This window comes from Hevea brasiliensis, unplaced genomic scaffold (genome assembly GCF_030052815.1).
Source record: "Hevea brasiliensis isolate MT/VB/25A 57/8 unplaced genomic scaffold, ASM3005281v1 Scaf377, whole genome shotgun sequence".
NCBI classification, from domain to species: Eukaryota; Viridiplantae; Streptophyta; class Magnoliopsida; order Malpighiales; family Euphorbiaceae; genus Hevea; species Hevea brasiliensis.
Genome location: NW_026614892.1, coordinates 64,424 through 83,463, shown reverse-complemented (window position 1 = coordinate 83,463; position 19,040 = coordinate 64,424). Strand labels below are relative to the sequence as shown.

Genomic DNA, 19,040 nt, shown 5'->3' with positions numbered 1-19,040 from the left:
TAAAAGCTTGGCCCATAAACAAGCCCAAATGGCCCATTAATAGATAGGCTTTTTTGAAGAAGCTGCTTGTGCTTGAGACGAGAGAGGGAGAAGCAATAGACAGCGCAGATACAGACCGAACCAGAAAGGGATGGAAGAAATTAAATTCAGATTTTTTTTCCCTTAAGAAAGAACAGTGCTCCTTATTTTGTCCCTCTTTCTTTCATTAATTCAGTTCTTCCCGTTTCTGCCGCCGGTATCTCCTTGCCGCCACCAGCACTCTTCCTCGCTGCCACCGTCTATTTTCCTTCCGGTAAGTTCTTTCTGTACATATACGCTTGCCTTCACCTGAATAACCTCAAGGCACCCGTTTGAGACCTGAGGAACGCCAAGAAACTAAAGAAATGAATTTGTTTTTTTCTCTTTTGAAGTCGGATACTTTTTCACTATTTTTCACTCACCTGAGCTTAGTTTTGACTGGTTTGTTTGATTGAGATGAACATTTGATTAAATGGAAAGCTAAAGCAGTTGCTTTTGTTTCCTTTCAACTTGATGCTGCAAGTATTGTTAATAGTCAATTAGTCATTAGTTAGCTTTTCAAATGAGAATAATTTGTGTTCATCTGATTTCCCTGTTTTTAGTAATTTTATTTTTTTGTATATTACGCAGTGTTCATTTCCCATGTTATATTCTGGAGTCCGACAGAGGACCTTGTTTAGGGCATAAGAGCAACCTAAAGATTGGATCATTTTTTTTTGAGTCTTGTGCCCAAAGTTTTGATGGTTGCTCTTTTATGGTCCTTTGTAATCTTACTGTTTGTTGTTACTATAAAAATGTCCTTTTATGCAAAGGTGAAGTTTAATTTGATATTTTCTTCAATATCTGGATGCCATATGTTAATTTTATCCTATATGCTATTGATGCTGCGATTTGTTCTAAGTTTGTGATATTATATGTTAGAGAATTTTCATTTCAATTTCATTAAACTTACCAGTAATACGTAAGATGTAGGCCTTCAATTGTCCAATAATTTATTTGCTGATTAATGAATTTTTTATATGCTTCTCCCTACTACAAGTATTTATGGCTTCTTTTCTGTTCATTCCAGATGGCCAGATGGGATGAGATCCTGTCCCTTCCAGTGCAAAATCCTTCAACTTTGGAATTTGCTGCTGCTGATCTTGTGTGGTCAAAGATTGAAGGCTGGCGTGACAATATAGATAGACTTGCTCTTATCCCTTTTGCTAGGGTAGATGATTTTGTGAGGGGTGAATCAGCAAATAAAGACTGTCCTACGAGATTTCATGTTGAAGCAAGAAGACGCCGGCCTCCAGAAACTGCTTACAAGCAAAAGGTTGATGGGATTCTTGAGTACATACTGTAAGTTCTAGCGCATTCATTTAGCAGTTTCACTAGCTGATTCTGGGACGTATTCCTTGAATGATCTGTTTGAATCTTTAGGTATTGGTGTTCATTTGGTCCTGATGATCATCGAAAGGTGGCATAGTAATGCGACCAAGTAGGACTACTTATGTCCCAAAGAAGAAAAATGCTGGTCGACCAAATACTAAAAGGGGGTGCACTTGCCACTTTATTGTGAAGCGTTTAATTGCTGAACCATCAGTAGCACTTATCATATATAATCAAGACAAGCATGTGGATAAGAAAGGGTTACCCTGCCATGGCCCACAGGACAAGAAGGCTGAAGGAACCCGTGCCATGTTTGCACCATATATCTCAGAGGACCTTGCCGTGTTCTGTCTTTGCTATATGTTGGGGTTTCTGTGGAAACCATAATGCAAAGACATAATGAATCGATAGAGAAACAAGGTGGTCCATGTAACCGTGGCGACCTTTTAACTCATAGGTATGTGCGACGACAGGAAAGGAGCATCCGCGCTCACGTATGAACTGGATACAGATGATTCAGTAAGCATTAGCATGTGGGTTGAAAGCCACCAGAGTCATGTATTCTTTTATGAGGATTTTTCTGATTCAGATCCTTTCACTTTGGGCATTCAAACAGAATGGCAGTTGCAGCAAATGATTCGTTTTGGCAATCGCAGTCTTCTGGCTTCTGATTCAAGGTTTGGAACGAACAAATTGAAGGTTTGTTCTTCGCGTTTATGCAATTTTATTCCAGTTAAATTTCATTGTGGTCTAGATGGCTTTACATATTTTGGATGCTAACTATTTGCTTTTTCTTTATTCCATTTAGTATCCTGTTCACAGTCTAGTCGTGTTCAACTCAGACAAGAAGGCCATTCCAGTAGCTTGGATAATAACACCGAGATTTGCTACTGCAGATGCACATAGATGGATGAGAGCACTCTATAATAGGGTTCGCACAAAGGATCCTACATGGAAGTTGGCTGGGTTCATAGTGGATGATCCTTTAACAGACATCCTTACTATCAGGTTGGCAGCTAACCTTTTATTTTATTTTGTTTTATTTTTGTTTACGTTTTTATATATCATCTGAGTATAGGTGAGTTTATGCTTGGATATTCTACAGTTTGATAGAAAAATTGTTCTGAAGCCCTTGTCTACAAGCAATGCTGAGCGCATCTGGTTAAGATTAACCTGTTTATGATTTTTAGTCTGTGTTCCTGTTTAAGAAGTGTTATTGCTTCATATTGCCTACCTGAGTTATATCTATTGTTTATTTTTTTTTGCAGCAAAGTGGTTACCATTTAAAGTGCTATAATTCAATGAATAGTGAATAGTGAACTTTTCATGTGAGTGTGAATTTGTTAGATCAGATTAGGGGTTTAGTTCAAAATTTTCAATTTGATTCAAATATGGCCTTGAGTGGTTAATATCATTGAGTGTGTGGCTAATTATCCTGTTGCTGCAGAACACTGGAAAAATAATATATTTCATTTCATTGTTCTCAGGGATGTGTTTCAGTGCTCTGTATTGATATCATTTTGGCGGGTTCGTCATGCATGGCAGAAGAACTTAGTAAAAAGATGCTCTGAAACTGAGATGCGTGTTCAGATGTTTAGACAGCTTGGAGAGGCAGTAGATGATATTTGCAGAGGACATGGAACAAAGGATTTATTTGAGGCTTTCATGGAAGATTTTATTGACGGCTCTGATTTCATGGATTACTTCAAAGCAGTCTGGCATCCTAGAGTAGGTTGGTCACCTTTTCTTTTTTTCTTTGTTAAGTGCTAGCATTTATTTCTCTCTTCCTAATTGTTAAATGCCACTGGCGTATATGACTGGTTTTAATACTTGTTTTGCCAATGGGGTTGGTGATTTGTAATTGGAATGAATGTCTAATGGATTACATGGATTTAATTGAAATATGGCTCTCATGAGTTGGAAATGGGGGAATTTTTTATACGCGAGGTTTATATCTTAGAAAATTTAAATACAGTTTGTTCTGTACCAGGGATGTGGACGACTGTATTGAAAACTCTTCCACTGGCCAGCCAGGAGACATGTGCAGCAATGGAACTGTACCACAACCAATTGAAAGTAAGGTTACTGAATGAAAAGGATCCCATTGTTTATCAACGTGCTGACTGGTTGGTTGATAAGTTGGGTACGAAAGTGCATTCCTACTTCTGGCTTGATGAGTACTCAGAAAGGATGATTTTGCAAGATACTGGAAAGATGAGTGGGACAGTGGTTTAACAGCTTGGAGCAAAGCATTAAAGATTCCAGACCTTGATGTCATCATAGAAGGTAGATGTGCAAAAGTTACTGACCAGCTTGATCGAGATAGGGTTCATGTTGTCTGGAACCCTGGTTCAGATTTTGCTATATGTGATTGCAATTGGGCAGAAATGGGTAACATATGTGAGCATGTCTTTAAAGTTATAAGCATGTGCTACAACAAAGGGTATAGGAAGCCATCTATTAGCCTATTTCAGTTCAACCAGGCCTTGATTGACATGCTATACTGTCCACCTCATGATTCTTTGATTCGCGATCATGCTGTTTCTCTAGCAGTTGCTGTACAGAAGCAATTAGCTGCACTAGTTGATTTTGATAATGGCGATATTACTGTGGATCCTATTCAGAAAGGCGCTGTGGGCTCTCTTGAGCAGTCTGGTGGGATGAATTATGCAAATCATGATAGAGAATTGGTGAATGAGTGTCATTTAATTAATGAAGCTGTATCATCCCATAATAGAGATGATTGTGGGGATGGAGACAAGGGTCGTGGTGGTGTTACAGGTGATTTTTGTGAGAGTATTGGAGAAGAAACTACTTGCACTGAGATGGATGTTGACCCATCATCTAATTGTATTCCTTCACCCAGGTTATGCTTATTTGATGACGTTGTGACTGATGATGTATTCATGGAAAATAGAGGCAAGACTGTAAATGATACAGGTCCCAGCATAAGCAAGAGCCCTCCTAAAGATGAAGTGTTGACTGATCAAGTTGGGCTTGAACATGATAGCATAGTGCATATGGAACCACCATCCATGGATATTCCTCCATCTCTGGCGGAGTTTATGGGGCAAAGTGTCACTAATCAAAATAATGTTTGCAGCAATAGTTCTGAGCTATCAGTAATCACTAATACATCAGATGCTGTTATGGTATATAAAAGGCCTCCCCATCATTATCCAAGGCTGTTGAGCCACAGATGATTGGCATGATTCCAACTTCAGGTACCATGGAGCATGAAGCGACAGAGCTAGAAAGTGAAAATGGAAGCAAGGCTGAGAACCATTGCTCTATTAATAATGCTTTCTCATTAAATGGGGTGAATGATGAGGAGATACATAATCCTGATTGTGGTCGTGATCCAAGTGCAGTTGACAACATGATAGAGTTAGAATCACAGCTAAATTCCTCATCAACGTTTGAGTCACAGTGACAAACCACCACCTATAGAGGCTACAATTCAAGAAGCTGGTTCTCATGAGGAAAAATCGTTGAGCCATAATTTGGTTTCATCTAGTTGTACGCTTCAGAAAAGTGCTGCAACTGGAAAAAGTGATACCAGCCAGTCAGATATTGTTGATGGTACTGTTGTTAAGGGCATCGACTCTGGAGGAACTGTGAATGCTGCCTCTGTAGCAAGCAAGGGATCTGATAAATGCCATAGAGATATTGGTGTTGAAGCTAGCGATGCCGATGCCTAACATTTGTTGATACCGCGATCCTTCTGTAAGTGTACATAGTCTCCAAGGGCGTAACTGTCACACTATATTGATTATTTACCTGGTTAGATAGCATATTTTAGAAAAACTTGGATTCAAAGAGAACAATGTCCATTTTTTTTTCTTAGCAACAAATAATTATCCAAGGTAATGCATTGCAGAGACTGGAAACATTTTATGAGACAGAATTGAGAAAATACTTCCTCTCTTTACATGGCATTGTGAGTCGGTGATTGAGGTTGTAGTGATGCTTTTTGAAGATTTTTTTTTCCCTTTTTTGGTAGAATTGACTCTAATTAGGACTGACAGGAAATGATTTTTAGTACTGCTATGCTAAAATGTTTATTGATGAAAAGGGGAATTATTTTAATGATTTATAAAGACCTTTAAAATTAGATGTGTTTTATGGTTAACTTAGTTTAAAAAAAAAGTATTATGAAAAATAAGATGATTTAATGAAATTTTACTATTTATCTCATTCAATTTTTGTACAATAATGTTTTTTCTGTGAAATAATTAATTATAAAAAATTTATTAACTGAAAAATGATAAAATTTCTTCACATAAAAAATATATATAATATTTTTTAATATTATTTAAAAAATTATAAATAAAATTAAGATATATTTATTTAATATTTTATATTTAATATATATTATTTTAATTAAAATTTAAGATGTTATGAAAAATATGATAATTTAAAATATTAATAAAAAATTCGTTAAATTAATAAAATTTTTTATAATTAATTATTTTATAGAAAAATTTAATCGATAAATTTTAAAATTTTGTTAAATCATCTTTTTTTTTTTTAGAACAAAGTAATATTTGCCATATTTTAAGTCAAATAATAATAGAATGCACTTTAAAATTATGATCTAGAGGTTAAAAAATTTAATTAATTTTTTTTAAAAATTTATTTTATATGTTAAAAAAAATTGAAATTTTGTTTTCTTATTTTCAAGAATTTAAATTAAAATTAAAATTTTTTTATAATTATTTTTTAGTCAAATGACAAACACAGCCTAAACTTGAACAATTCAATCCAAATCGTATAAAGGATATAATGGTAGTTTCAGACATTTTGAACCAGAGAAAAATTTGGGAATGTGGCCGTGTTAGTGGATAGTAGTGGAAGTAACCGCCTAAACCGTCAGTGCCAGGGGAAGAAAAAGTGAAAATAAAAAACACACAGAAGCAAGAAGATCGACAAGTGAATGAATCATTCATCTTCCTAGTGCGAAAGAATAAACAATGGAAGGAAAGAGAGACGAGATAAGGAAAGGCCCATGGAAAGCAGAAGAAGATGAAGTGCTCATTAACCATGTCAAGAAATATGGCGCTCGTGATTGGAGCTCCATTCGAGCCAAAGGCCTCTTGCAGCGAACCGGCAAGTCCTGCCGCCTCCGTTGGGTCAACAAGCTTCGACCAAACTTGAAGAAGTAATTAATTAATTAATTAATTCGCTACTCTTTATCTACTCATGCAATCGTTTATATATGAAATTCTGATCATCTTGTTTTCTCCAATTTGTTTTAGTATTTCCCAATTCTCTTGCATTTTTATGGTGTACTGTTATTATGGATATGTCTTTTGTGTAGTGGCTGCAAGTTTTCAGTGGAGGAAGAGAGAGTGGTGATAGAGTTGCAGGCACAGTTTGGGAACAAATGGGCCAAAATAGCGACGTATTTGCCTGGTAGAACTGATAATGATGTGAAGAATTTCTGGAGTAGCAGACAGAAAAGGCTAGCAAGGATTCTACAGACTTCAGCGACTCCTTCTTCTTCCTCCTCCTCTAACTCCAAGCCTCGGAAGGTTAAAAAGGAAGTTCCTGCCTTTCATGATGTTCCCACTCTGCAGGTAAACAAATTGGGTTGCTTGGTAATGTTTATTTTGAGTTTTATTTCTTAAATTACATTTAAGGGGGCTTTTAATTGAAGGTCACGGGAGAATCAACAAGCATTAATTTGAAGGGGAAAATTAAGTGTCTGTTTATCTTGTCAGGCCAGTTTATCATGCATGAAAGTTTGCTCTGTTTTCTTTCTTTCTTCTTCTTCTTCTTCTTTCTTTTTTTTTTTTTTTTTTCTCTCTCTTCTCTGTTAAGGCTCCAATGTTCAGCTTTTCAATGGAGGAAGAGTCATCTACAAAGGCACAGTCGTGTTCATCATCCTACATTGATACCCCTGAGCCGGCCTCTATAGTGCCATTGCCATTCCATTCGGATCTTGTTGTTAAGAACGAATTGCCTTGCTATGACGCAAATCTTGCTCAAGTGGAGACCCAAACACAAATTCCCTTCCCTCAAATCTCACAACACCAACCAGAACTTACATTCTCTCCAGAAAGCCAGGAACTGTTGGCCAGACTTGAGGACCCTTTTCTATTCAATGTGTTTGGAGCAGTAGATGCGCCTGAACTGGGAGCACAACTTTCCTTGGGGCCGCCATTATTTGATCCGTTTTCAAGTTGCTTGAATGGTGCGAGGGAAGTAAGGAGTCCTACAACTCGTGGTACCTTCTTTGATGACTTCCCTTCTGACGTTTTTGACAATATTGAACCGCTTCCTAGCCCTTAGCAGTGGTCGATTACAGAGCTGTTTTCATCTCTATAGTTAAAGATGAACTCTTTAGCTAGTTTCTTTTGCTGCAATTCATATGGCTTGTGACTGCTATTCTTTGTACTAACCGCCTTTTGTATTTGAATATATCACTTTTCACCACTATTTGTTTTACAATATACCAAATTATAAACTATTTATCAAAAAATGTCGTCTGTATAGGGCTATTGGTGGTGTACTTTTGGAGTTCAGCCAGTGAGGCTTCAGGGGAAAACTATCTGCCCCTATATTTTGTCAAATGGGCCAAGCCACTTATTTTTCTATATTTGTTGGCGTTGTAGCATAAAAGTACATGGTCTTGTCCCAATTGGCACGCTTTCTGGACGCTTGTGTTGACTTTTGGGTTTTTGTCTAGGTTGCCATAATGTTTAATTGGGCTTGATTTTAATGTGCTTGGGTTAAGCCTATTATCTTTGGACTTGTGTTTCCTGGATTAGAGTCCAGATCCATGCTCTTGCTTATTTCAGTTAATGGAAGGAACAAAAGAAACCACCAACGAACAAAAGAGCCCGATTGCTACTTCATGAAAGCCAAGCTTTATATCCATTGTAATGTGGATTTCCCCAACTTTGGGGTCCTCAAGGTCAAGAAAGCACTTGTCTGACATGGATCTTGATAATTGCGAAGAGACCACATTGCATGATGTCAATATGGCGGTGGAGGAGAATAGGCGGCAACAGCAGCAGCGACATGAGGCATATGATGAAGATGATGAGCCATCAATGTCAGGTGTCCAATGCGCTCAGCGGCAAGCCAAAGACTGCCTTCTGGTTTCCAATGGTAGCTACATCAGCCAATTACCATCATTAGAGATTGGCATTTTGGATTTGACATATAGCTGCCAGTTATATTCCTTTGCAAATATTATTGCACCAGAGCATAAATTGTCGTACCCAAATATGGTTTGTGCTATTTGCCTCCAGTTATTACAAGCTTTTGATGATTAATTAAATTAAGATATAATAGTTGTTACATTTCAGGTTTTATATGTTTTTATCACTTTCTGGTTGCAGAACTAATGCTTGAAGTGTTTGCTCTTGGGTGTGTCGGTATTATTCGTTAATGTACCCAATGTCCAAGGTCCAAGGGGATTGTGAGATGCTTTGAACCTTTATTAATTGCCCTGGTTAAAGGATAATGTCATTGTAAAAATCTAATTGCCTACAATGTTAACAAGTCAATGTGTTCACATATGAGAACATTTACCGGCAAAAAATCTGATTGGAGATCAATGTCATCGAAACAGATTTTCATAATAAGATATCAAGAAACTATTCCTTGGAACACCTACCTGGCATAATTCATAAGTTTCTAACATCAAATAGGAAATTCTTATCTAGACCTTGTCCATGATGAATTTAAAGCATTATAAGATCTACATATTTATATTTTAAATTTAAACCAAATTTAAATAAGTTTTTCCCAACATTGAAGAAGCTGACATGTGAAGTTTAAAGAGGTAATTATATGCTCTGTTGTGCACAGCAGTTAATGTACGATAAACTAAGCACAGGAAAACAAATTGCAGCAAGTTTAGCCTCCCCTCCAGTTTCCGCCATGATTATTGATTGAAACTAGTTAAAAGTTTTGATGGCTTTTATGCTTTGTTTAAAACAGAAAACAGAACAAGCTTACTACGTTTTACCAAAAAGTAATTTCAAATTTTGCAAAAATTATGTATTTTATCTCCTAAATTTGGTGTCAATTAATGTATTATTTTTGTGTAAAGTAATTATTTTATAAAAAAAATTATATTAAATTAAATAACACTTTACATAATATAATATAATAAAACATCAATTTTAATTAACAATAATAAAGGGTCTGGTTATATTTTTATTATTGAATATAAATAATTTTACTCATTCTTATAATTTAAAATAATATTTTATTATTTTATAAAAAAAAATTAGGCTGAAAGTATTTTTTTAGTATCTGAGTTTCACATCCTTATTTATAGTTTGCATCACATTTGATATCAGAATTTTATAAACTTATAATTATTAAACCCCTAAAGTTATAAAAGCGTAACTATGTAATGAAAAATCAAAATGCATATAAATCACATCCATGCATTCATCAATTATTGGGATAAAAATAATTATATTTTTATAAAATTTAAGCATTAAATGAATTTAGCTAAAAATGGAACCAAGTGATTTTTCATTAATTTAATATGTTTTTTTATTAAAAATTATTTTACAAAAATAGATAGTAATTTATTGCATACATAAATTTATAACATAAATACAAAAAAAAATTAATTTTTTTTAATAAAAAAAGTTACAATTTATTTTAACAAAGTAATCACTGAATCCATCAAAAGCTTTGGTCTTAAATATGGACAAAACTGTTTTATATTTCTAAAAAAAAGGGAAATTTCTTAAAAAATAATTGATGTGGTAAAATTTGAAATTGTCATTCAAAATTGTGATGGCTAACACTAGGAGACTAGGACTTATTATGTATAATATCATCAAATGGGAGATTTTGCAATTCATCACAAGCTTGATGATGACTCTCAATCATTTGATTCAGTAAATTATCTAGCTAGGAAACCATCTAATCTATTATTATTAAATGTGTGTGTGCTTGGTGAAATTTCTTTTTCATGAACCCTAAAAATAAAGATAAATATCTCTACCTCTCCACTGATGAATTTTTTTTTTTTTTTTTGTTTCTTTTCTTTCAAGAGGATTGAGGTGGGTAATCAACTGTTTTTGCACATGTTAAGAGGACAAGAAATCTTAAATTGGCCAAGCGCTCCTTGCATCTAAACTCAAGCTACAGAAGCATGGATTATGACTTGGAGGATTCCAGCTTGGCCTTTCCTTTCTACCATTTAATAATGCTTATCTACATCATCCACCATATTGTAATATATGATTACACATTTCAGTGGGGGTCTATTAGAGTTACTTTTAATGTTATTTTAATTTAAACATCAAATTTAATTATATTTTTTTATTTCCATGTGTTTCTGTCGTCATCTGTAAAGCTTCCTTGTCAAATCAGATTTTGGGACAAAGACATCATCGGCTCCTTGATGAAGGGAACAATGAGATATATAGCTGAACGGCCATGTGAGAGTTTCAGAAGTTCACGAAGAATTAGATTCTTTAATTTGGTAAGAGAAAAAGTTTGGTAAAAATTAATGGAACATGTAAGTTTATGATATGATTAAATTGTAATGCTATTACACAGTCAAACTCTTCCATTGAAAGAAAATTATTGTGAAAAGATTAATTGATCTCTGTATGAATCTCATTACAAGTATTTAATTCAAGAATTGCTACATTCTTTTTTATGTAACTACTAAACCTTCAGAACTTGCTTGGCAGCATGCTGCATGCGCATAATTAACCGGTGTCATTAACCAATAAACTATAAAAGAAGATTATAAAAAATTAATTAAAAAAAAAACTATAAAAGGAAGGGCATTTGCTAGTGACTAATAGATTGTGGTGGAGGTCCCTTCTGTCTCTCTCTCTTTGCAGTTTCATCACAGGCTAATGGTTTATTCTTGCATATATATATATATATATATATATATATATATATATATATATATATATATAATTTTCTTTTTCCAGATTTGGGAAATGCCTTTTGGGATTTGTATTCCTGTAAACGATTAATTAGACTTTTAATCGTTCATGATAACTTTAAGCAAGTAGTTTCAGATAAGACACTAATGGGACGTTGCAATTATTACATCCACGAAGGTTCTTGAATTAAGCCAAATGACCATCTTATCTATTCCGGTTAATTAGTAAAACTCTACTAGTATAGGTCAAGAACTTGCCAATTCAATCTTGGCCTGTTGGGCCAATTGGCAAGAAAATACCATTGATTAATATTATTAAAATATCGACTAAGTGATTAAGTTACAATCAAAACAGTGCAAAAAATTATTGTTTTACAGCAAACAGGATTAGGTGGGTTAGACGTGGGGTGGGGTGGCCCAAAGTTAGGTTTCGATTTCTTATGTATAATTTTGTATATTGGAATGCATGAGTGTCAGTACCTTTCTTTAAGCACCTTTCTTTAGTGGGAGCTCCCATCAAGGATATGGATATGTTTGTGGCACAAAGAGAGCTGAGTTCCTATTGTTTTGGTAAGAATGAGACAAGAAATCACCTCACTCTCAATTGGGTTAACTACTACAGGCCCCCGAAGAGAATGAAGTCAGTCACTGCTCAGGCAAGTTCCTGAGGGATCACCAATATCAGGAAATTGACTTGTGCAAGAAATGGACCACCGTCCTTGACATGACACGCATGGCGGAGGACGTAGCTGGTCCCTGTTACGCAATGCAAGTCTCTAGTCTTCTTCATTGTTTCAAGACTCGTGACATTGCAGAATGAGCTGCATTTTTAATTTCCGACTTCATCTGTTGGAGAAAAAGTGACAACCCATACATGCGTATATATTCTTAATATTATTATAAAATAAGCACTCTGTATTACATTAATAACTGTAATTATTGGAAAAAAAAAATTAGTCTAAAATTGGACAAGACATATAATAGATAAATCAAGTTAGACTTCCTTTACTCATAAGATGTATACTTAATACTCTCGTCGAGAGGCTTAATTAGCATGCATATTTTACATCTGAATCAATTAACGAAATTTTGATGGATGAAACTTTATGTATGTTTAACAGATTTGGCAATCAAGTAACCCATATTTTTTTATTCTTTGGCAAAGAATAAGTATAATTTTTTTATTTTGATAGGAGAATTAAGGGGGTGAAAATTAAAACTTGATACTTATTAAATAAGTGATAATTTTAATCATTGAATTAAATCAGTCTAAATAGATAAAAGTTTATTGTTTTTTCAATAGAAAATATTAATTATATACGTCGTTTGATCATTACCCCTAAGTATTGCGAAACTTGAGCTGAGGGATAAAATATAAAAACATAAAAAGGGCAAAGAAGAAGAAGAATTGCTTGCACGGTTGACCCATTGGCTGGAAAATCTGGCACTGCCATGTGAGCCATGTGTAAGATTGTGACTTGTGTTTTCTAAAAGTATACGTACCTGTGCTTGATCCGTCGTATTCTTGTTAAAATTTCAACAAGGCAATTAGCGAGATTAATATTAATACATATAAAGTTAGTTAAATGTAATTGATTATAATGTCACTATTAATTCATGTGTGTTGTGCATTGCATCACTTGTCTTATTCCCTTGTAACACAATCCACTTGTACACTTCTCATTGCTGCCTCCAAACTGCTTAGTTTGCTGCTCTATTATTGCCTTTTTCTTCTACTAATCAGAGGGGCACGGATCAGATTTCAATTGGTTTATCTTCCTAGCTAGCTACTTTCTTTATCTAACCAATGTTCAATCACTACAAGAAATCTATGTTCATGTATTGAAGTTTGTGAACATGGTTCAGACATTAATGGGTCAAGTTGAAGTCGACGTATCAACAAAGCCTAATTAAACTACTTCTTTAAAGCGTCAAGAAAAATTCACCCATATATATGCCTTAATTTTTTCGCTCCTGTTTATAAACGCCAAAAGGAAAATACATTGACCAATCAGATTTAATTCAAAAATATTAAAATTATCTTTAAAATTATAATTATATGTATACATTAAAAAAAAAAAAAATTGAAGGGTGTCCGAAAGCATGGATGGCCTACCATTCCTTAATTGAAGAAGGAAAAATAGAAAATATAAGGAAAAGGATTAGCCATAGGTACGTACAAAGTTGATACAATAATACATAGACTGAAGAAACTAAATGAAATGAATGATAAAATATGACCTCAAACAATGCAATTATATATATATATATATATATATATATATATATATATATATATATATATATATATATTTTTTTTTTTTTTTCTTCTTTTTTTTTTTTTCAATTGCCACATGGGTTACATATTTGCTGAACTGTATAACCTTTATAATATGGACCCCAAAACTTCTTCTTTTTTTTCTCTTTAATTCTTTTTCTTTATTGCAGGAGAAATTAATGAAAGAATAATAAAAGCTATATGCCTTCCTCTATTTTGTGCCAATCACTCATCATTTCTCTTTAGCTCCATAGCTAGGCTTCCCTCATGGAAAAACATATCAACTTAGAGATTGATACTCAAGACAACTTCCTTGCCTCATCTTCCATCACTTCCTGCGCTTCCTCATCGTCCTCGTCCTCTTCTTCTTCCATAACCTTTCCATGCTCAAAAATTGAAGAAAACTGTGCAGCTCCAAAAGGTTCATCGAGAAAAACTCAAGATGAGAGTAGGAAAAGGCAAAAGACTGACAATGAGAATGGGAATGAGCACCCAACATATAGAGGAGTAAGAATGCGGAGTTGGGGCAAATGGGTGTCTGAAATCAGAGAGCCAAGGAAGAAATCAAGAATATGGCTTGGAACATACCCTACAGCCGAAATGGCGGCTCGAGCCCACGATGTAGCTGCTCTAGCCATCAAAGGGAGCTCTGCTTACCTGAACTTCCCCGAACTGGCACACGAACTTCCCCGTCCGGTCACCAAGTCTCCTAAGGACATTCAAGCTGCCGCTGCCAAGGCAGCAACTGCGGCTTTCCCCGAAAGGACTCAGTACCAAGATGAAGCGGAGCATATGTCAGAATCACACAATTTGGCCTTGGACAACACACAAGAATCAACAAGCTCTCCTTCCGCTGATTCTGATGACACATTGTTTGACCTGCCGGATCTATTCATCGGCGGAGTTGATCAAAGGAATGGATTTTGCCAATATTCTTCATCATGGCAGCTGTGTGCAGCGGACACTGGCTTCCGGTTGGAGGAGCCATGCTTATGGGAGTACTATTGGAGAAATTCTTTTGACACCAAAAGTAAATAACCTGGAAAATTTGGATACATTTAACCACCAAAGTCGCTGCATTAATTCTATCAACAGAAAGAAACCCACCTGGGAAAATTATGTTTCATTTGAACCCTGAATTTACTGTCTGTACTAATTGGGTTCTCTCTGGAATTGCAGAAAGATTACATTTTCCTGCTTGTCTCATCGAAACAACACGAGGACGCACGGTGAAACTTTATTGCAGTTTAATATATGAGCACAATAAAGATGATAGATGACCGTTTTCTTTACCTGTATGAGCATGTTTTCAAGTACATATAAATTTAGCTGGTTGCTCTCTCTTTGCATATTTTAGCTTCTTTTCTAGTGACCTTGAGAGGGTTTCTCATCTGGGGTATACTGCAATTGACTTGAAGGAAAAACATTCTTGCTAGATAGATTTTCAGACACCCAAAATTTCATAAAATGAAACTTTAATGCAATTGGGTTTAAACATAAAGTAATTAACCTACCTTGTTAAGTTTAGATACCCTTCTAATATTTTTGGAAGAAAAAGACCCAAAGGTTGAATTGCATCATATGGCAATGATGTCTTTAGAAGCTTTTCTTTTCTTTCTTTTTCTTTACCATCTTTATTTTTTAATTTTAAAGATATATAAAAGAAATTAGTGTGTTTTTATATAGAGGAAGATCTTGGTGGAATATATTTGCCAACATCACTTTTTCTTGCATAATTAGGCCAAAGAAACCAATGTAGATTCCATGGAAATGTTTATTTTTTTTTAATATAATTAATCTTAATTAAAATTTGAAGTTTAATAATTTTGAAGATGACTGTGTGCACATGAATTTAAGTACCTAACCATCTAACTTTTTTTTTTTCAAAGGACGTCTCTTTAATGAAAGTGTGATCAATTTAGAAAAGCAAATTAAAGGGCCCTAGCTCTATCCCATTAGACTTGTTCACTCCATTATGCATTATACTAGTGACAATTGAGCTCTCCATCAATATCTCCTTTGTATTCTATTTGCCCATCACTTTTCTTACGTTTCCTTCTTTTATTGGCTACTATTTTAGAACCGACAATATATCATCTCTTCCCCTATTTTCAATTGTTGCTCTCACTAACTAATTGATTGCAAAATTGTTTATAAAAAAAAATTAATTGCAAAATTATCCTCCTCCCCCTATTTATATAAACAAATTATACAAAATTCAGCTTTACATTTAATGATCACTTCTCCTCATGCAGTGGGACTGTATTTATGTATTATTTTTCAAATTTAAAAATAATTATGAATTTCATATTTTATGAGAAATGAAGCATTTTGTTCTTTAATTAATATGTTGGAAGAAATAAATATAAGTAATTAATTGATTATTTTTAATAATTTTAATTCCTTTAATTAATATATTGGAAGAAATAAATATAAGTAATTAATTGATTCATTTTTAATAATTTTAATTAATCAATGTTGCCCTAATTGAGGAGAGAAAAGTGATCAACTTCTAAAATTAGGTGAAAGTTATTAAAAATAAAAGAATTTAATTTACTATAATTATAATAATGAAAATTTTAAATTTTTTTTTAATCATTAATCCCAAAGAATAGTATGAAAGAAGAAACAAATACAAGAATCTTATCACAGTGTGTGCCACTCGATAATAAGTTAATAATTAATGACACTATAAAAGAAAAAGATGTTCCCAAAATGGAAATCAAATCATCCAAAAATAACTCAGTTAATCGTAAATCACTCAAAACCAATTAGGTTTAGGTATATTCAATTTGATTTCAGATTAAAAATTTTATAACGAGAATGAATTTAAATCAGATCATACATAGAGAGAGTTAGATTCGTCCGCACTTTACTTTTTATAATTTTAGTTTTAATTTTAATTTCAGTTTAATTTAATTTTTTAATTTATATAGAAAATATTTTAAAAGTCAATTTCACTTCAGCTTAATTTAAAGTCGTAAATGAAGAAGAGTCGAACCTATTTTTTTTTTATTCAATAGAGATTAAATGGCCTAAATAATAATTGATAGGATACACAATGAGAGGTAGTCATCTTTTTTCTCATTATAAAGTGAATTATCTTAAAATATGTAGTTGATAAGACTCGAACTCGAGACCTTTTCACTCCTTACACTTTAAAAATGAAGAAAATCAATCAGACTATCCCCTGATTGACAGTAGAACTCAATCTTTGATATTCTCGATTTCAATAAGATTAATAACTTGGTCTACTTAGATTGGGTTAATTTATACACGTTTCTAACATGTGGATATAATGCTCGAGTTGGGCTTGTCAGTAGTCCGAGACAAGTTAAAACGATCAAACTCAAGTTCTTGGAAGGTACGTACAAAGCGTAATTCTGTTTGGGAGAAAAGAAAATATATAGAAAAGTAAGAAAATAATAAAAAGAAGAAGGTTTTTTTTTTTTTTCCTTGTTTGGAAGAGGAGGAAAAAAGAAAGGAAACCCAATAGCCATTTGCAGAGTGATAAGTACAAGTTATTAAATACAAAGAATTGCTGATGCCTATATGGATATTTAAAGGATCGCATTTTGACCTCAATATCATTAGCAGTAGAAAACCTATTATTCTCCCCCATTTTTTCTCCTCTCTTTCTTTTCATTAGGCGATCATCAAGTGTTTTAACGATAAAAATCCTTCTCTTTTTTTTAATTATTTTTTCAATAATTCTCAAATTTATATCTGTTTGTCTCTTCATATATATCATTATTGATAAATTTTGAATAAATAAATCCTTATATATGTCATTTTTGTAGATTTTTTTTTAATATTCTCTCTCATTTAACGTGCTATTATGTGTTTTTATTATTAAAATATTTTGTTTTTTTAAAGAATAGTACTATATGTTGTGCAAATTTTTCCTTCAATACTAAATTTAAGTTTAAAGATTATCCAATGGTATTCATATAAAAAATCAAGAAATTAAATAGTTAAGCATGCAACTCACGTATCGATTAATTTATATTTTTTGTTAATATTATCAGATTTCTTAAAATTTTAATATTATTTTTTGTATGAGTAGTTAATTTCATTTATACAAAAACATAATATGTTTATGTGTACGTTTCTTTTATACTCTTTTTATTAATATATTTTTATTTTTATCAAAATATATATCATTATCAGTTTTTCGGACTTCTTTTTAGTAATTGAAAGCATATAACTTATTTGATAAATTTAAGTCTGAGTTTCTATTCCCTTGGTCCCTCTATCAGTTTTTTGTTTTTAATTTTTTAATTACAAATATTCATAACCCTACTTACCCCATGAAAATAATTTCATGCCTAAGGAAATCCAGAAAAAATTTATATTCAAATAATTAATTTGTAGGTAATTAAGGACTGAAAAACAAGTTTTACCTTGCCAATTGGAATTAGCAAACGTAATTGCAATCCTACGTACTCATGCACGTATGTCTTGGCCCTTTATGGAAATGCTTTAGTTGCCCATTAATGAGATGTGGGAAATAAGGGTTTGCAAATAATTGATTTGATTTTAAATCAAATCGAATGAAAAAGAAAAAAAAAATTGAACGAACTCAATTTACTCAATTTAATTGGTTATTTCAATTTAAATCAAATTTTGCTTATATTTCTAATGAAAAATATTTACTCTAAATAAAGATAAAATAATTAATAAATCTTATTAGTATTTAAACTATTTTAATTTTAGTTCATTTATGTTTTCCCTCTATTGCTCAGTACTTGTCTTTCTTTAAACTTTTATTTGCCTTCTCTCTCAATATATATAAAATCGTCAAAAGCTAAATGCTTCGGCGGTCTGAGAGTCGCTAAAGTTTCATATTCATATAAACTATAGAAAGAAACATCAAACATAAGTGATGATCTGAGAAAGAGAATAATTAGATAATAAATAAATAAAGTTAATTGATAATTTGTTAATGATGAATTTAGATTTTAAAAGCTCAATAGGAGCTGTAATATATGGGTTACAAAGTGGAGAAAAGAGCAAAGAATCCAACCTTGTTTTTTTCTTTTAAGTTGGAAAGAGGTGCATCAAAAGCTTTCTGCTAAATCATGAGACTCTTGAATGCTTTTGATGCATGTGTTTTAATTTTTTTTTTTTTAATTATTTAGAAAATTTATTTTTTTTCATTTTTTATTGTAAATAATAGGTTGAGTGTTTGGAATAAATCTACTGATCATGGTTTAATATTGACTTGCTTTGTTCTAATTTTATCATTAATAAAGTCATGACTTCTAAAAAAAGAAAGGCAATGTTCCTTAACTTAGAACACAGATGGAAAACATGTCAAGACAGCGGTGTTTCTCGCACAAGGACGATACCCTTCAATCGAATATTTCATAGGCAAGAGAACTAAGGAATCCAATGTTCTTTTCTGGAAGTTATGATATATTATTGTACAACTCTACTATAATAAGAGCCGTATATGTATCAAAATCACAGTGAATGCCTGAGAGAGAG

At 33.1% G+C, this 19,040-nt stretch overlaps 3 protein-coding genes across 4 annotated transcripts; all 3 read left to right on the top strand.

Moving 5' to 3' along the window:
* Positions 1 to 66: 66 nt before the first annotated feature.
* On the top strand, positions 67 to 5,320 carry LOC110657761 (uncharacterized). The gene is given in 10 exon segments (XM_021815117.2): positions 67 to 292; positions 1,088 to 1,359; positions 1,441 to 1,477; positions 1,480 to 1,726; positions 1,729 to 1,879; positions 1,881 to 2,088; positions 2,198 to 2,397; positions 2,877 to 3,121; positions 3,380 to 3,571; positions 3,574 to 5,320. Coding segments are annotated over 9 exon segments (2,571 nt in total). The 5' UTR covers positions 67 to 292; the 3' UTR covers positions 4,593 to 5,320.
* Positions 5,321 to 6,054: 734 nt separating this feature from the next.
* LOC110657763 (transcription factor DUO1) lies at positions 6,055 to 7,861 on the top strand. 2 transcript variants are annotated; one of them, XM_021815122.2, is made up of 3 exons: positions 6,055 to 6,550; positions 6,710 to 6,968; positions 7,240 to 7,861. In XM_021815122.2, exons 1-3 carry the CDS (start codon positions 6,363 to 6,365, stop codon positions 7,681 to 7,683), a joined length of 891 nt encoding a protein of 296 aa, XP_021670814.2. In that variant the 5' UTR covers positions 6,055 to 6,362; the 3' UTR covers positions 7,684 to 7,861. The 2 variants fall into 2 exon arrangements, with proteins under 2 accessions (XP_021670814.2, XP_021670813.2); XM_021815121.2 differs by having other exon boundaries at positions 6,056 to 6,550; positions 7,213 to 7,858.
* A 5,786-nt stretch (positions 7,862 to 13,647) lies between these two features.
* On the top strand, positions 13,648 to 14,899 carry LOC110657765 (ethylene-responsive transcription factor ERF034-like). The gene has a single exon (XM_058142213.1). The coding sequence runs from the start codon at positions 13,818 to 13,820 to the stop codon at positions 14,586 to 14,588; it is 771 nt and encodes a 256-aa protein (XP_057998196.1). The 5' UTR covers positions 13,648 to 13,817; the 3' UTR covers positions 14,589 to 14,899.
* The last annotated feature ends 4,141 nt before the right edge of the window (positions 14,900 to 19,040 follow it).